The sequence below is a fragment of the Lutzomyia longipalpis genome, chromosome 3, assembly GCF_024334085.1.
Source record: "Lutzomyia longipalpis isolate SR_M1_2022 chromosome 3, ASM2433408v1".
Classification (NCBI taxonomy): Eukaryota; Metazoa; Arthropoda; class Insecta; order Diptera; family Psychodidae; genus Lutzomyia; species Lutzomyia longipalpis.
The window spans coordinates 16,038,957-16,059,063 of record NC_074709.1 but is presented as its reverse complement, the minus strand read 5'-3'; the positions used below and the strand labels follow the sequence as shown (position 1 = coordinate 16,059,063).

At 35.4% G+C, this 20,107-nt stretch overlaps 1 protein-coding gene across 14 annotated transcripts in view; it reads left to right on the top strand.

Moving 5' to 3' along the window:
* Positions 1-20,107, top strand: part of LOC129793347 (potassium voltage-gated channel protein Shab) — a 73,830-nt gene that overhangs the window by 26,273 nt on the left and 27,450 nt on the right. For 10 of the 14 annotated variants that reach the window (XM_055833260.1, XM_055833256.1, XM_055833251.1 and 7 more), the window contains 3 exons: positions 14,229-14,446; positions 14,520-14,825; positions 15,621-16,155. In XM_055833260.1, the coding sequence (XP_055689235.1) occupies positions 14,527-14,825; positions 15,621-16,155 (834 nt within the window). In that variant the 5' untranslated portion in view covers positions 14,229-14,446; positions 14,520-14,526. Of the gene's footprint in view, positions 1-9,303; positions 9,547-14,228; positions 14,447-14,519; positions 14,826-15,620; positions 16,156-20,107 lie in introns of those variants that run through there. The other 4 variants (XM_055833253.1, XM_055833255.1, XM_055833264.1 and 1 more) reach the window with 2 other exon arrangements.

Below are 20,107 nucleotides of genomic sequence, written 5' to 3'. Positions count from 1 at the left end.
AAGCCATATTTTTTTTGCATTACAGTCATACCCCGCTTAATCAAGTCTGGGTTAAACTCTTCTCACCCATTAATTTCAATGCGTAAGAAGAGTTTAACCAAGACTTTATTATGCGGGGTATGACTGTATTTGGAAAAGTAAAAAGTGATACTATGAGTTCAGCACTCATCAAATTTATCGATTCCGCTGACACCTGGCTGCCATCCCATTTACATGAGTATGATTTACAGCACCCTTTTAGTGGATGATATCGGAATTCAAAATGAAATGTATGGCCAATTTGAGGGAATTAAGTGAGAGGGATAGGGCGTAACGTCAATGGGGATGGGAAATGTGTGAAAATTTCCACAAATTGATGATGTTATTCATACAATCATTGTCAAAAAGTGCCTCGTCAACTATACTTCAAGTGGCCAATTAGGATCTTCCGGCATAAGGGTGGGCGGCAAAAACATACAAAGGGTGGGGGTTATTTTAGGGTATTTCGTGTTGAAAATTGCAAAAGGGCGAATATGCAAAATGATAGCGTCATTAATCAAAAACACCTTCAATGTAAAGAAGTATTATAGAGGATAGAGGTGAGGGGATGTAAAAGTCATGCTCGAGAAATTGAAGTTACCATAGTATAGATCAATTATTTTTCCTTATTTTTCCTGGACTCGTCGCATTTTTCTTATTTTTAAACGTCTCTCTCTTTTTTGTCGGCGTGATGTTCAAAGAAGAAAAGCTCCGAGCTCCCACACCACACCCAAAATTGAGATTCTGGAGCGCGCAAGAGCGCATCTTGGCGTGACGTCACTCCTATGACGACTAACGTGCCTTCCCCAGGGCCAAATGACGTCATATGCGACATAATAAGTTCAGTTACCCGTCGTAGAGAGAGAGAGAGAGCGAACGAGCAAGAGCAAATGAGAGATTTTTCCCAGCCTCCGCGCACCAACTCCGGAGGTTTATTCACCACACTTGGAAAATCACTCCCCCTTGTCACCGTCGGTATAAAATGCCTTCCATCCATCCCCTTGAGGCTTGAGAGAAAATCTCCATGGAGGCAATAATGGGAAAATCAATAAAAGAGAGAAAATCATTCCTTATCTCCACAATTTTCTTTAACCATATCGCACATCCCTTCTTCAGTTATAGGGAGGGAGAACTGTGAGTGCGTGTAATTTGAGAAACGAAAGGATTTCTTGACCTATAAATGTCACCAAATTGCCTGCACGTTCCCACTCAGCCGCTCTTGTAATTTTTTTCACTCACCCTCTTTAAAATTCTAAAGCCACGTGATTTAAAGTTTATCCATAGGCGTGGAATATTTGCAATAAAAATGGGAAAACTTTAATGAAACTTCAGCATTGTATGTATAATATTGGGGATTTAGTGTAAATAAGGGTGATTTTAAACGATAATAGGTTCAATGAAAAAAGCTCGTGTGAACTCTCCCCAAATGCCACTATTTTGCCTAATAGATAATTAATAATAATAATAATAATAATAATAATACTTTATTTTCCATTGAAAGAAAATTCAATAAAATTTACTGATTTTTTTAACTATACTCAAAGTTGACGGTAGTATATGTACATTGTACGTACATATAACGAAATATATTTAGTAAAGGCAGCGTGACGATTGTTTGCACAAATTGATCCTTCTCGTCAATTTTCGATGATCCCACTCAAACCGGGATAAAATCTTACAGAGTGTTTGAATTTCACACAAAGCGATTCACATAGAATTTCCCCAAGGATTTTCCAACTTTATGTACCTCCCGACTTACCGAGGCAAATCCTTAAAGTACATCCTTAACGATAAAACTCACAAAAAGGGCGGTGGCGGATTTTATCACCAAAAATCGTTGCTTTATTAAAAGTTTAAGCTCATTGAGCGAAGTGGACCGGACTTTTTGTTGAGAAGAAGAATAAATATTTTATAGCCGAATATGTTGGGTAGGGAGATTTAATTGACACCCAGAATGCCCAGAACTCAAAATAGGACGGAAAAGAAGCTTATAAAATTAGCTCTTCAAGAGCAAAAGAGATTATGTTCAATTTAACTGCATTTTATATCAATAAATACTTCAACTGTTTTCAAACACAACCGTTTGAAAATTATTAAGTATAAAGTTAATTATTTATTGGTGACTGTTTTCTTTAATTTTAGTGAAAAATAAGTCAAAGATAAAAAAAAATTACAAGAATCTATCGTTCAAAATTGTCGTTGCCTAATTGGTTAAATGTTACGACAAAATATTTAATAGAATAAGATACGCTTTATACTTCATTGAATTACTAGTAAATTGATATGAAAATTGCGGTCGAAAATCAAATAAACTATCATCGTTATTGATTTGAAAAAAAAAAAAATGACTCAAATATTATTCATTTATGTGTCGAATAGAGTTTTATAGAGAAGAGTCTCAATTTTCATCCATATAAAACTAAAATTGAAACATGTGGAAACGTTTAATGGCCCCTAACATCGATTTTCTTCTCTTTTTGGAAACTACATTTTCTCCATTTTCCACTCTAGCACTATGGAAGGAGTAGGGGGTTGTAATGAATAGTTTATGAAGAGCAATCTTTTTTTTTACATCGCGCAATGCCTCAATTAAACTTTTCAAGGTATATTCTTGCTGGGTAATAAAGAGGAAAGTTTAACATAATAAAGTTTTTTAGGGTTTTAAATCAAATTTTAATTAACTTTTAAATGCATGGAAAATAGTTTATGTTAATAAATTATAAAACCCTTTTACAAATGACTTAAGACAGGAAGATAAAGTTTTTATTATAGAACACTTTCAACACAGCAGGGAAGTTAAGAATTAAAAAAAGATTTCTTTAACAAAATGCGCTTCATCGTTATACTTTTGCAAATGATTTTGTGAGAAGCTTTGGGCGAGAATTTAATTGAGTTTTTATTGCAATTACTAAAAATTTGAATGCACAAAGTGGGGAAAGTTTTCAATATAACCAAAAAAATATAGTTGTGATGATGTTCAAACTGATTTTAAATAGTACATATACTGAAAAGTCTCCCCATAAAAAGCAATGGGGTCACACCATAATATAAGATTCCTGCAATCACATTTCCTGACACCACATATGTAGTATATATATTTATAGAATGTTCTTCATCTGCATAAAGTTTACAATCTCTACTGGAGGGAGATTACTTCCCTTCAGGTCAATGGAGATTGAAGAGGTGTGTAAAAAGCAAAATGTTGGCAAGTAAACCGAACGTGTTTTCTATATGAGCTTGTTTGTGTGAAGAAGAGTTCTTGCATAACTACTGCAGTTTTCCTAAAATTTCTACCATGTTATGAATTTTTTTTGGATTTGATATTTTTTTTAAATTATTATTTTTTTAAATTAGTTGTTAGCTGTGATTCTTTTTTTTATAAGATTACACACAAAAGAAAACTTCCTAAGCCCATTTTTGATTAGTTTTTGCCTAGAATTATTCTTAAAGTCATATATTAGGTACATATACGTTGATCAATATAACATGGATCGCTTTTATAGGTTTTGCCCATAAGAACGGTTCATCTTAACTTGACCACCCTGTATATTTTAAAAACAAATTTTAGATAAATAGAAGCATAACTGAAAGAATACGAATTTGAAGTATTTGGCTTCTTTTTTCAAAAAGAGTAAGAGAAAGAGAGAAAACTCTAAATTGAGTCTAATTACTGTTATATGAGAAAATTCCTAATTCGAGGAATAATCGATACATGGTTATTGTAAGAATTAAAAAAATGAAATAATAATTATAAAATTATTATTCAATTCACTTATTTAAAGATCAAAAAAGAATAAAATATCACCAAAAAGCTTTTTCATTCCCCAAAAAATGCAAAGAATGACTCACAATTATGTTTTCTGTTTTTTTCAATGTGAACAATTTATGATGATGCTTACAATATTTTTGAAAAGTATCTTCAATTTTCATGCATTAAAAGGAATTAAAATCACAATACAATTATAACTAAACTTCTTTCACAGGAATTTAGCTAAACATAAGTAAACGCGAAAATCATCTTTTAGATGTATCACGTAATATTAAAAATAAATTTATTTGCAAATTTAATTATATTTTCCCATGATGATTGAGATATAGCTGATGTGTGAAGGAAATCAATTGTTTGGCTCCACTTTAGAGCATCATATTTTTTTGATTTATCTTCTCGCCTCCACCCCAAGACTATATGGGAATTGGATCAGCTTCTGTGTGGTAGAAAAAATATTTGGGGTTTCTGGGGAAAAACACTGCGTGAAGAGTCATAAATCTTTTTTGGCAACTCGTAGTGTGTATATTATTGTGTGTTTTCTCTCGGAAAATACAACACATTAAATCGCCGTTCCGTACGAGACAGTCACAGAGATACTTTGAGAGGGTGCCTCACGGTGGCGGCACTGAGGGATTGAATGAAAATCCCATTTGGGATTTTATCCTTGTATGGTAAAGCAAAACTTGACCGCGAGAAAAGGGGTCGTCGCCATGAGATTTAAGAAAGCTGAAGAGTACAGCACAAGAACTTCAGGCTGTCTGCTGTATATATGTTTATAACATATAGCATGGCCTTCGGTGGAATGCTCAGCATTACATATTATGCGACAGACAGCAGCTGTTTTCTTACTATTCGCACCTTGAGGAATTATATACAATAATAATATGAAAATATCTCTCGAAGAAAATTAGACACATACAAACATATAATCTTCCTCCCCCTTTGTCGCGGAATTGAAGGCAAAAAGACCAAAATTGATGCTATATTACGTCACCCATTCGGGCGGGTGTTTATTTGCCTAAAAATAAAGAGGCGCGCACGTGAAGAATGGTGTCGTATTTGAGCGTGGCAATAAGCCGTGCACGATGCTGTATTTATAGAATTCAGCCAATGACTGATCTCTCTCGTTCACATTTCTTTCGTGATCTAATCGTGATCAGATCACTGATACTCCGTGACGTCACGCTGGCAAAAATACACTACTCCGCAATTTTCACAACTCGGCGCAACCATCGCTGCGTAATAAATTTTCAGCACACAACCAATTTACTGACCTAATGGCATCGCGGCGACGGATAACGACGACGACGACTCCTTTCACGCTGTTTTAGAATATTTCCCCACATTTAAGAGTTAATTGGGGTGGGTGGATACGATCACGCCCATGCAACATTTCTCCATGACTTATAGCCTTTGCATGTATGTAGGTACATATACCGGAATGTATTTAAAGAGTAGAAGATTTTTTTTCTAATTAAAAGAAAAATGAGGATGGATCATCATAAACCATCTCTGTTGGGGTAAAATAATGCAGCAAAATGCCAAAAAGAAATTAGAACAGTTTGACGTGGGGCCATTTGATCCACTTTCTGGCACTTTTCTCGTGTGCAGTATTTTCGTTGAAGGAAAAATACACGACGCATTGTTAAATTGATTGCTCAACAACACTCTAATAAAAGTTCTATTTTCAACATTATATAATTTTGAAAAGAGAAAGTTCCTAAACGATATTCACCTCTAGTACACGTGAAGAACCTTATTCCCCCTACAACAGTTTGGAGGGGAAGGGGATTTAATGTAAAAATAGTGTCGCGTCTGTGATAATTAAAATTTCTCTTGTGAGAAATTAAATTAAGGCGGAAACACTAAAAGATAATTTTCTCCATTGAATCACTTAATTTGAGGTAATTAACATACAAAGGGGCGTCAATTAGCAAGGAGACAGGCTATCTTAGTAGCATTCTCTGAGAAATTTTTATAGAAAAAATCCAATACTTAGAAAGACTGAGTAAGACATTATTCGCGTAATGATGCTGAATATTATGTAGTCATCCTTCATTTCACATCACTGCAGTTCTGTTTGCATTGTTTTTTTTTTCTATTTATCGTTTAGCTATCATTTTTTAGATGTTAAAAATTATTTTGAATTTTAAAGAAATATCTGTCATCTGAACCACTTGAACTCAAGAATGTTTCAGATACTGAAGCAACCTCTCCTTGGTTACGTCAGTAACAAAAAAGATTAAATGGAAATTATTATAATTTCCCTCTTCAATAAATTACCTAAAATATATTTCTTATGCCTTCATTGTGTGAAGTGTAAAAATCTGCGTTCTTTTTTTTTTAACTTTTCACAGACAGTGATGCAACTTGTTGATTCTCCTCAAGCAATTTTCCCAGCTTGAATGATAAATTTCAAATGACAATGATTCAGCTAATATAAAAGAGAGATTTTCCAATGAATTTTGAATGGTGCTCGACAATTTTGTAGTAGTGGATTTTGTTGTGATGAAAAGTAAATATGCGAGAATATAAAGTGAATGAATTTGCGGAATTTATTACATACAAGCAAACAGCTCATATCTCCCAAAAATTGAGTTAGAGCATAAGTTTGATTAATTGTTTCTATATAATGATGTTAAAATATGAGAATGTCAATGATATATACTATACAATTGGATTAAAACATAAGTCTTTTATCGACAGAAAATAATGAAAAACGATACTTTGGGGTTAAATTAATAAGTATAATTCTATTGTGTTTTATTAACTCCGTGGATGCGGGGAAATTGACAATCGATAAATGAATTATATAAGGTCTGTATAGGAGTGCAAAGAACCCTCGCGTTGAAGACGTAGGGGACACTGTATGAAGAAGTCCACACTATTAATAATGAACGCGGGAGTTTATTGCATTTCGTGTCACATTGCAGACATGTCGGAAAAATAATTTCGTGGACTGAATATATGAGAAGTATTATACCTTCCTCCCATTGTTGTCTACGTGGGGACGAAAAAAACATTACTTTTCCAGGAGACGATTTGATAATGATGGAAAGTTGTGGAAAATACTCAGTGTTCTGGGAAAAAAATTAAGGAGAAAAAATTCTACTAACTTGAGGCATTCAACGGGGTGGGTCACTATCGGTCGATTTCTGTAATACTGTCTAGCCGTAAATATTTTATCGGCCTTTTATGTGTGCTTTCTGACATATGTATAATATGAATACAATTATCGATCTGTTGTCGAGCCCCTCAACCCACCCACGCGCCATATCTTATGTACAAAGTACTTTGTTTCCAACCTGAGAAATATCAATTTATATATTATGGTTGCGTTGAAAGTTTCAAACACTTTCATTATTTTACTTTTGGAAAGTTATAAAATCATAAAATTTCTTAGAAAAAAGAAGTGATCCAACTTGGTTCACTTTATCCTATATTACGGTAGCAAATATACATTTTTATTCTCGACTACTGGTTCGATTACACACTTTTAGCAACACTTAGTCAGTAAATCTCAATACGCAGGTATCCAAAATTTTAATGAAAAGTACTACTGAACTTTTAGCCCAACTCCACTCACACAAGAACTTTCAAACAGGTAGCTTTTGTTGACCATATGCATAAGTAATATGAAACATAGTAGTGTAGAATACATAGAGACAGAAATAACATAGAATTAAATTTAAAGGTAAGAGAGACAAAAAAATATGTCGTCTCTTCGAGAATACATCCAAAGCTCTAAAAGATTTATTAAGGGTAACTTTGTAAGTTATTTAATGTATGTATGTACTAGTTTTACACGGAACACTTTCAAAATTCCATCAGAAAGTCCACAAAAGGGCTGGAAGTTGTCCCACAATCTACACCACCCCCTCCACTTCATACGATTCAACAGATAAATTCTTGTAGCAAAATTCTCAATGAAACATTTCAATGAGATGTAAGAATGTAATATATAAACAAGTGTTTATACATTGAGGTTTGTCAATATTTGCAGAAATATTCGCAAAATGTTGATAAAGAAAGCATATTCCGAGTTTTTTCTGTTTTCGATGCTCATCACAAAAATATCTTTTTTTTTTTCATTTTGCAAATGAAACACAAACATGATTTAATAAATTTAAGTTTAACAAAATATCTAGAACTTTGACAACAACATCAGTAATTTTCCATTAAACGAATACCTAATAATTCTGATAAAATTAATGAATTTCTACATCAAAGCAACGGAGATACGTAGTTTAGCAAAGAAAATTTTATATAACAGATAGAATGTCTTGTAGAATGATAAAACTTTTCATTTTAATCGAAAAAAGTTTAAATCCATAACAATTAGAACTTTTCATGGAGTTTCCTGGAATTTAACAAAGCATAAAAAAACTTCATCAATGTTAGTTGAAAAGAAATTTGAGAAGCTTTATGGGATTTTTTAATTGAACAAGCTTGGAGTTTGACGTTACGGAGGGCGGGAATGGTTCAATTAATTATGTATGTAAAAGAAAATAATTTTATAAATAAATCTTTTACACAGGAAAGCTATAGGTACAATTTATCTTGAATTTTTGTCTAGACTTTTTGCTCTGAAATGCTCTTTTTCTCCAAGAAAATATTCTGTGTATTAAAGAATTCTCTTGGTGCTATTTAATTCTAAAACTTCCCAAAATCACAGAAATTAATTTAAAAAAAATAAAGAACATTTTCCCAGACAAAAATAAATTCTCCATTCACTGATTAAATTCTATTTCAATAACACACGAGAAAGAAAACTTTTTCAGCATAAAATAGGAGGTGATTGAAGTGTAGGTACTCAATTTTCACAATAAATCTATCGAGGTGGGTTTATTCAAAATTCAGTGTAATTTATATAGCACATTTCTATGGGGATATAAATTATTAATTAAGGCGCCTGTGACACTTTCAGGAGGCTCCTCCGGAATGTGTCACTTTGCATGGAAATTATTCCTAAAATGGGATTGACACATTTTACGGAAGTTTTATTTGGCGGAGTATGGTACCCCAACTCAATCCACTTGAATTTACTTTGACAACGAAGCGGTGAAATGTGAGCTTTTTTTATTCAGAATCAAACCATGAGCTTTTTTTGTTACCTTTTTGTGAAGGGGGTGGTGGTGATGTAGGCGTTGTATTGAAAGTCAACGGAGCGGAAGAGCGAAGTAATGGTTTTGTTGAAAAATAATTGAATTCTTTTCCTTTTACTCTGACTCCTCTTTAAACACACCCGCAAGACAGGAAGTCACTGTGCCAGGATGATGTTTCAAGAAAGGGGGACACACATACAGGGTGTACGAAAAGAAAAATGAGGCGGGAAATACGCATTCATGTTTCCTCTCTTTGGTGTATTGATTCTCAACAAAAGTTTCTCAAAAAAACTCCTCCAATCGTTCATGCGCGCACATTTTCCCAACTTTTCTATTACATACATATACAACATATATTTCTCACCTCTCTTTTGGGGCAACTGTGGGAACTTCTGGGGAGCTTCGTAGAGGAGGAAGAAGGGAGTGGGTGGTAAAATGGAATGGGATTTTTTGTATTACAACACCGCGACACGTTGGAATTCGATGTGTCAATTGAGCCAGTAAAAAAGGAAGAAGAAGAGAGCATAAAATCCTCTCCAAGACGACCCAGTGAATCAGTCAATTCTCCTGGTATTTTACTTCATCGTGTGAGGGAGGAAATGAACATCACGACCTTTGCTAACAAGATCACTTTGTTACCTCAAGCTCTCATAGGTTGGTTTATATAAATGTATATACGACAAGTGTACTCCTTATGAGAAATTGTGCCATCAAGTACAGCTTGTGTGTACCACACCCTCACCATCTTGAATTCCATTTTATCAACTATACCATACAAGTGGGAAGGGGGAAAGGAAGTTTTAGTAACATGAAATTGATTAAAAGCATATTACGGACGTGGTGGCGACATATGAGGAAATTGGGAGAATTTGGTCTTTTCTTCTTACTCTTGCGACGCGATATTAGAAGGTGTGAGAGTGACATTTTCATCGCCCCGCATAAAACAACCTCTTCTATATGCATCCAAAATTCGTTTACATTTTGAGCTTTTGAGAGCTTTTGGAGTAGGTAAATTGAAATATGTAAAGAGTTTTCAGGATTTCCTTTCCTTTTTTCCACTTTATCTAGAAATATTTTTTTTTGTTTTAAAATTATTTGTGGAATGAGCTAAAAGTTTAAGTTTCCACGAAGAAAGCATAAAAAGCTAAAAACACAAAAGCAGCGGTGTGTCTGAAAGAAACACGGCTAAAAAATATTAGCTTCCTACAAAAGTAGGTACTTAAAAATATTAATTTTTATGTGTAAATTTTCATTCACCAATGAAATTGATTGGCAGAACGTGAGCACATAACATTTTCACGAAAATTTTTATTGGAAAACATAGGAAATAATTGAGCATAAAATTGCCAATCTTTCACCTTAACGACTTTCCCAGAAAATTAAAAACTTCCTTCATGTGCCCTAAAAAGTGGTGGTAAAAGTTCCCCAAAAGTTCAGTGTTAAAACTTTTTGGCACCATGTTTAAAAATTGAACATAAAATTAATTGCGGAAGTGATATCGGGGCAAAATATACATACAAACATATTTGCATGAGGTGAGCTTTTTCGCTTAGAAAAGCTTCTGTCGATGTGTAGAATGAAAAACAATTTTCTCCATGTCCCCAATTGTATATGTATGTAAAAGGTCTTGTTAAAAAAGTAAGAAAACATACGAAGACATGTGATTTCATGTCAATAGAATATTGTTAGACATGCAAATGCTTATATCAATTTATTTGTGCTCTCGAGCGGATTTTATATACGATTCTACTTTCTTTTTTTATCGTCTTAGTACCTCCTCCCCACACACCTATCGTGCAAATCGTTAAGGAAATCCATACTTCTTTTCCTTCTCGAACCATTCGAATAAGCTTTCTCTCTCGCATAGATTTATGATTGGTTGTCAATGTTTGTTTTTCTTACACCCTTTTTTGCTGCATAGCAAAGCTCAAAGGATAGACGAGGTTATGTACTATGTTGCATAAAGTATGTGTGTTAGCATATGGAGAAGAAGTAATAAATTGCATGTGCAGAGGACAATGAAATTACTTCCTCACCATGATAAAAGCGAGAAGTTGTCGCGAGCTTTTGTCGCTCGGTTCCATCATCCATCTTTTAGTGGTTTTGTGGTTCGCCTCAGTAGTTTAATTTCAAGCAGTTGAAACCAGCATATTCCATGCAAAAGTATCGTAAAGAAACTCTCTGCAATTGCAAATTCAGGCGATGCCCGCGCTTGAAGCTTTTGGGGCGGTGAGCAAAGCTGTTTAATAAAAATGAGCTTTTAGAATGTGAATAGAATACTAGGACTTTGAAAGCCAAATTTTTTTAGTTGGTATCTGATTAAAATGTGGTATTTGTGAAGATTCAACCCAACATTACTTTATGATAATTTTTTTATTTCTTTCTGAATTTAATTCACATGAAAATTAAGTTAAAATATTCTAAAATACCTGAACTCCATTTAATTTTGGATTCACACACTATGCAAAATCTCTTATTTCAATCAGAATTTCGGAAAAGCTCCTTTAAAAATCTCTAAAGTTCAATTGAAAAAAAACCTAATCATAATTTTCTATATGGAAAACCAGTAAAAGTTCTATAAGAAAGCTCACTTGAACAGGACATGCGACCGGAAGACTTTACTACTTTATATATACAAAAATGGAAGCAATACGCAGAAGGAAAGCTAATTCACTCTGTCGCATTTGACTATATGAATGTGAGTTCAACGATGGACTTCCTCTGAATTTTCCATGATAACGTGACATGTCGAAATTAAAACCATCAACTCGGACTTTCGAGGAATATCACTCCTGCCACCTCGTTTAACCATTTACCACTCTCCTTTTTTCCCTCCTGTGATATTTGCGCTGGGTTTTTTTTCCTGGAAAAAAAATTATCTCTATAAGCTAATAGCCTATAATTTACTAATATGTTTTCTTTTTATTCTGTCTACATTTTACCACGTGCACAGAGGGAAATGCAGCTCCAAAGCTTTAGTGAGGAACAAAAAAAGCGCGTGGAAAACATTTTGAGCTTTCTATATAATATATAGACATGGATGGAAAAGCTGTAATTTAGAGATAAAACCGGGAAAATATGTTCCATGGTGATAATTTAAAACAATTTCTGCATTTTAGTGTGTTTGGAAGAGGAAATATTGGTACGGGGGTGAAGTGGGAAAAGCTCTCTCAATGTGTTTGACGATTTTTCCACGTTCTCTCTTTCCGCTCGTATCGATTTTATCCAATTTCCTGAATGCCGGTGAACCGTCTACCGAAAAGAGGGGTTTGACGTGTGGTAGGAGCTACTAGGGGGTGCAGTTGAGGAAAGTAAAGCACGTGGCAATGTGTGGTTAAAAGTTGCTTCTTACGGGGTAGGGAAAGGTTTCTATGTACGTGATAGTAATTCGTGATAATTGAAGAACTGTAAGTACATTTTTTTTACCTCAGACAAAACGCAGCTAGACACGCAAATGAAATTCATCCAATTACAATGCAAAATCACACCCTCCACACTGACCCTCAATCACTCCATAAAAAAAATACCCACTGAATGCGCCAAGAGGGTGTGATTAAAATTTGCATTACAAATCCTATAGCAGCAAATCCTCTGTGCAATGCAAATTGGCACTTTACTTTTAGGCCCCGACCAAAAGTTTAAGGACGCTTCCCAGGCAAACACAGAGTATCCTAAATGTACTATGGAAAAGTACCCGCGTGTCGAATGTATTAATTCTGTTTTTTTTTTCTTTCATGTTTCTTTTACGACTCTTTCATCCACTTGGTGTAGTACTCATAACATATCTTTTATTGCAAAGAAAATACACTAATGGTGTGCGCCTCTCTCGCTCATTCCTCCTCCTCATATCACAAAAAAATCACCAATGTTGGACCATACAACAGACACCGCGATGTCTGCACAGAGAAAAATTTTATTCCTCTTTGCAATGTGAAAAGAAGGAAAAATAAAATGAAGATTCTTTCGATATAGTGGCCAATTTTTATTCTACTAATTTTTAGCCTTTTCGTTTATTTTCTACTCACTTAATTTTTTCCTCATAATTTTAAATTTTGTCTCTAGTCTTTCTTCGCAAAAATCGGTTTTGGACGTTTTGGAGGGTGTAGGCCGGTTCATTTATTTTTTTCTCAGTGTTTCCCTGCGAATATCTCACCATCTGAGTGAACTCTATATGTATAGAAGGAAGCGCGCCCCAATGAGATACCCAGGGGGATGGATATAAAAAGTGCAGACTGGATGGTGTCCTATCGAAGCAATCTCATAATGAGTTTAGCAAACCATAAAGCTTTATGCCCTTCCTTCTCACATGCTGAATGAAATATCTCAACCATTTCACACTTTTATAACATTTTATCTCAACCTACCCACCCCTATATGGGCCGTAAGTCCAAATCAAACTGAAAACATAAATTTTATCACAAAAATATCATTCTGCAATTTTTATTCTCCTCCACTCCTTCGACTGCAAAAAGTTCTTTTTGTCACCAACTACGTGCCATATCGTTTGAACCCCTTTTTTCAACCCTAAAAAATCCAAAATCGATGAGATATTTCATTCATTATGCTACTTTCAATTCATGTGGTGAGCAATACAAAGTTTTTTTTTGTGTGTTGCCATCCACTTGTCGAAATTGTCTGATATTGCATTTTTATGCTAAAAGATTAAAAAGTTTTTTTTTTTATTAACTATGAAAAAGTGTGTTTTTAGTGGTGCTTGATTTATTTTCGAGTTTAATGTAAATTCAACAACACTCAGATTGAAACTAAAAAAAAAGATTAATTGATTGTCATACTGCAAATATATTGATTTTTTTTTTTTAATAATAAAAGACTGAGAAAAACTCTTATAGATTTTAAATGAATATTAAGAGTTTCCTATAGGGATTCAAGAAAAAGAAAATAATGCTCCCCATTTAGGAATATCAAATTGATAAATTGATTTGTTGGACAACACACTTTATTCTCTTTGTATCTAAGTATATTGCACTATGTTTCGAAAGTTACAGTGGGCCTGGGGTGCAGTGGATAGAGCGCTTGAGTGCGCATCCAAAGGTCGCCGGTTCGAATACAGAACCCGGCAACGCGCCCCATCCGCCAACCAACGTGCAATTAGATCACGTTGACCGGTTGGATCAGGAGATTGATACACTCCTATCTGTAAAATGGCCCACACGTGGTAGTATCTAGCAAGGCCTTCCACTACTTCTCCGTAAGGAGAACAACAACAGCATATAGGGCGGCCGGCCCTGTTCCTATATGGGACGTAGCGCCAAAATATTTTTTTTCGAAAGTTACAATTTCTAACATTCTCTCTCTGTTTTTGGTTTCTTTCTCAGCAGAATGGCACAGAAGAGGAAGCAGGAAACCGAGACGCGGCATGACTGATTCACAGACACCAATAGGCCGTGCGCGTTTCGCTATGAGAATAGGCATCGGACGGTGTGAACACAAAAGAGACACGAGAGCCTCACGGTGGGAACGTGTACTGGTGGCGGTATCCGGGGTGCGGGGTGTGTGGCTGCAGTGAGCGGAGGATGAGTGGACCCATGTAGCGGTAAGTTGCGGTATGGGAGGGTGGGTGGAAAATGATGTGAGAAAGGGAGTGACTCAGTGCAACATATCCACAGTGGCCCTATGGTGGGCGAACGCGACAGGGAACGGGAAGCGGCGCGCTGGGAACTGGGCGACGGGACGCCGCCCCCCTTCAGCAATGGCGGACCGCCGCCGATCGGCTATGGGTATAGTGGCGGCAGTGGAGGCTACTGTGATGATGGAGCAACGAATTACCCACACGGGGCACAGGGCGGCCCGGGTATGGGGATGTCGGTCGGGAAGGAGGTGCGCTATGCACCCTTTCCATCCGTCTCCTCGCCCACTCACTCCAATCCGACCACAACATGCCAACAGGCGCCACTACAGCGAGCACATTCCAGGTGAGCCATACATATAGAGAGATTGCCCTGTGTGTCCCCCAGTGGAGATGCCTAATTGCTTCCCATATATCGTCCAGGTGGTGGTGGTGGTGGTAAAGTGCGCCGAAAAGCGGCTAAAATATTAAAATGAAATGTTGCCACACCATTGTTGACACACTCTCTCTCGAATATAGCTTGTGCGTCGCGAGAATACATAATGCTCATCACCTCCGGTCCGTGAACGCATCATTAATTGAATCTATGTTGTTTCACCACAATTTCCATATATAGCCAACTATATATTCAAATAAACATTTACGGAATTAATCATCATAATACGGTGTCATCGATTCTCAATAAAATGTAACACGAACATTGTTAATTTTGCATTTAAATATTGAGGCTCACCTAGAGCTGAATAGAAGCAGACAAATACAGGAAATTTAATGTAAAATTATCCTCTGATTTATACGTATAAATTTGTGTACCAATTTTATCAAATGTTTTACATTTGAAGAAAACGAAGAGAATAATTTAGATGCTATTCAGTTGCATACATTGACAGAATTTTGGATGGTAATCATTCTATTTCCGATTTTCCCTAATCCTTGAATTATTAATTTAAAGATTTTGGTTTAGGGATGTTTTTTTTTGGAATTCTTTATTCATTCCTAAAATTTAAGATCAGCAATGGCGTCTTACAGCTCCATGCAATAAGAAATATCGTATTATCAAATACGATCTTTGCTGTTGCAGACATCAACAAAAATTTTACTCTAAAAAGAACTATCAGAGTTTCTGGACTTGCTTTTGTAGATCAATGTCCTCCATACCACCGGAGCCCTTCATGATACAGCGATCTAAGGCGATGAATCGGCGTGTCTCGATAAATGTTGGTGGTGTCAAGCATGAAGTACTGTGGCGTACCCTCGAACGGTTGCCACATACACGCCTTGGACGCCTGCGGGAGTGTACGACGCACGAAGCAATTTCCGAATTGTGCGATGACTACTCCCTTGTGGACAACGAGTATTTTTTCGATAGGCACCCAAAAAGTTTCAGTTCAATCCTCAATTTCTACCGTACCGGCAAACTCCATCTTGTTGACGAAATGTGCGTGCTGGCGTTCAGTGATGATCTCGAATATTGGGGCGTCGATGAGCTGTACCTAGAATCGTGTTGCCAGCATAAGTACCATCAACGCAAAGAACACGTGCACGAGGAGATGCGTAAGGAGGCTGAGAGTCTGAGGCAGCGCGAAGAGGAAGAATTTGGTGAGGGAAAATGTGCACAGTACCAAAAATACCTTTGGGAATTACTGGAGAAGCCAAACACGAGTTTAGCAGCGAGGGTGAGTATTTAAACCTTCTTTCCCAAAAAAAATGCAATATTGTGGCACAATATTGTGCCCCTACTTCCCTCGTCTAACTAAAATTCGCCTCGATGTGTATAAAAGAGTTTTTGTGGTAAGAATCTAATTTTTATGATACTCTTCCCTTCATATAGAAGCCATGATTGAAAGAAGGGAAATTCAAGGGACGTACAATTCCCAAAATTTAGAAAACCTCATGCCTTCTTTTTGAGAAAGTAATTCTGAGATGTATTTTGTATGAGATTAAATTTTGTTCGATAGAACGTGGTGGATGAGGTAACTGACAGCACGCAAGAAATGTGTGCCCCGCCATATTTTACGCAGTTTGTTTTTTGTTCTTCTTCTTTTTGAGTAGGTACTATTACTTTCAACGCAGTTAATTATGGCAATTTGAATGCTTCATATTCCTTGTGTATGATTTCAATTAAATAGCTATACTTTAGAATCATTAAAATTCCCAAATGACGCCACTCTGGTGAGAATTGCCACCATATGTTGTGGAAAAAAAATCAATATGGCGTCCATGGAGTTACAGGGTAAAAGAGAAGCGCGTGAACAAAAAAAAAAAAAAAAGAAAATGAACAAAATAGAGGTTATGTTGAGGTGGGACTCACACATGGAAAATATTTTGGGTGGATTTTAATAGCAATTTCCACCATCTGCCACACCCTGAGTACCCCATTCAATAAAGTGCCCCACATAGTGTGAGTGCAATCACGTTGATGGAGTTGTGCAACTCTTTAAAATGCACCTCACATCGGGCGGGAATGCCTTTTAGCCTACATATTCATAGGGTTGATATGCACTCGATCTAATCTTTTTACGGTCTCACGAGGCAAGTCCCGCCAACACACGCTCTCCCTATGAAGTTGCGACTCATTTGATAAATCGTCTGCAATTTCCGCCATATTGGCTTTCTTCTGCGCGCCATTTTCTCATCCTTCACGAGGGTCATTTATTTGTGAGAAAGGAAAGTGTTAATATGACCTACAATGCGTTGCCCACAACCCCTGTAACATAGAAAATTATCCACTATAAAATGTGAAATTATGCAAAAAAAAAAGGGCACACCATTTTACATGCACAGGAACACGCGGGCATTTTGTATATTTTTGGAAATTGTTTTGTCGACGAATTTGGCACCGGATGTAGAACAACCGGCGCCTTGAGAAAAATAATAAAAATAACACACACACACAAATATAGATAAGCGGTTCGGTGGGGGTGTAATTTCCGTTTTCAGAGTCCCTGTTGAATAAACCAGGGCGGGGGGCCCTACGCTTCCCTCTCTTTTATTCAAGCAAATACGGAAATATCCATTCACGGTGCCTCAGATAAAGAAAATTCCATACTCATTTCCGCAACATTATATTATGCGGAATTGTTTACTCAACACAAAGAATTTAGATGCAGTTTTAGCCAATTTCTTAAGATTTTTTTTTCTTTTATTAGGTGAAAAAATTAGTTTAATATCTTTCCTTTCCCATAAGTCCCTTGAGAAGGCCAAAAGGACAAAATTCAATATACCTACATACATATTAGCTCTATTTTGATTTTTTCATGAAAACTTCAACTTAAAAAAGACGCGTGGTGATTTTTATCAGTCTTATCAGTTATTATAATAAATATTTTGGCACTACGTCCCATATTAGGAACAGGGCCGGCCACCCTATTATGTTGTTGTTCCCCTTGCGGAGAAGTAATGGGCGGCTTGCGAGATACTACCACGTGTGGGCCATTTTACGGATAAGAGTGTATCAATCTCCTGATCCAACCGGTCAACGTGATCTAATTGCACGTTGGCGGATGGGGTGCGTTTGCCGGGTTCTGTATTCGAACCGGCGACCTTTGGATGCGCACTCAAGCGCTCTATCCATTTCACCCCAGGCCCACCTTATCAGTTATTAAGGATGAAAATTTTAATCTAGGTCGTACGGAAAAGACAAAGGTGCAAAAATGAGTGTGGGGTAAAAAAAGAAATTGAAGGCTTTCAGTTACTTCAGTTACTATTACTTTAAAAGTCATTAAATCCACCACAAGGTGGCGATAATGTCGACAAACTTTCTCTATAAAATCTCAGTCGAAATGCGGCTTTAATGGTAGAATAGCTGCGTCGGTGTGGTTGATTTGGGAATGTATCTTTATGTGTTTGCTCTTTCAAGACTTTTATTCAGTAATTATATTTAGGGGAGGCCCATTTTGAGAATTTTCATTAAGGGCTCCAATAATAATGAACAAGGATGGGAAGGACGGCAAGGAACTCTGCTATGATGTGAATTTATATTACTGAAAGTTGATGGAAAATTTGTATTTAAATAATCTACACACAGGGGGTTATGTGTGTGTTTCATATACGGGAATATTGCGTGGCCATCATTGTCCGAGAAAGGTTGAATTCCCATAAATGTGTACAAAGGATTATTTACATATTTTGGCGTGCTCTCTTTTATGGAATTTATGTATAACTATAAAGAATTTCCCTCAGTGAAATTTTAAAATGAATTCAAAGATGTAAGAAAAATGTATGTGAGAAAGAGGCAAGAAAAGAGGTTATGATGAATTTCCAATGATACATTGCAAGTTAATTGTTCGATGTTTTCTTTTTTTTTTTAATTGCGTCGTAAGGTAAATTTTCCTTCTTTCAAACATGGGGTTTATGTTATTTATATAGGTATAATGAACATATAATATGAAAATACGCAAAGCAAACCGCTTTGTAAATATTTTGCTAAACAACAAAACACAAGTTCAATATTTTATAATTTATCAATTGGCACTATACAATTTTATTCGATTTGTATATACATAAAGGTTTTAAAGCTTCTTTTTTATCTTTAATTTAATTAAAAAAATATATAACTATGTATATTTATATATACATATATACATACATATATTGCTTTACACAATATCAAATAAATTATTATTTTGTTCTGAGTTTCAGCCAAAGTATATTTATTTTGTTCTTCACGATACACACAAACAACAGTGACTTAATTTAAAATAATAATAATGTTTATCCCCTTAGAAAAGCTCTTACCAGACATTTTGTTTTATATGTTTTTTTTTACTTCTAATACAAATTGTTTTGACAGGTGTCAAGTGAGAGCTAATAATGAACATTAATTTAACATTAATTACCTTCTTTATTTATAATTTTTTTTTACGTTGTCTTACAAACTAAATGGAATGTTTGATATTTATAGATGGCATCATCACTAACTGTGGTCACATAAACAAAAAAAAAGTACATAAATCCACAGAGATCGATGTTACTACATGTTTCAGTATGGCAAAGAAAATGGCATTATTATTCCATTTGTGTGCAAAATGTCGACAAATTTAATATCCACAGCAAATATTCCATTTTCCTCAATCTTTTCCTTTTCTATATATTTTTTTCTTCCTATGTTTACCATGTGCGATTTTCTCACTTCGGTTTTAATGGAATAATATTAACGGTGTTTCTATGTTAAACAACATTGACGCTATTATGTTTTTCTTAGGTTATGTTGTAGACGCGACTCTTTAATAAATCAGTCATATTTGCAAGACTAACCGCAATGTTTGAGTGGACAACAATTAAATTTGTAAAATATACCTATATTTGTTTTCCCTGTATAATTGGTTTTTGTTGTGAGAAATTCGGAGCAGGAAATTTAATTTCAACCAAACGGAGAGGTTTTTTTATTTATTTTACATCCAGTATGAGAAGGAAGTAGAGAATGTGAAATAATTAGTAAACGAAGAAGAAAGCTCTCCTACAATGAAAATGATTTCCTCTCTTTTCTAATATTGTCGTTGTTTGTTTTTTTTTTATTTTCAAAGTCGTAATAAGAAAAAAATACTATGTGAGAAAATTAATGTTTTTATGTAAAATTATGGTTTCTGTTTTTTTTTTCATTTTCTTTTACCCATATATATTTTTCTT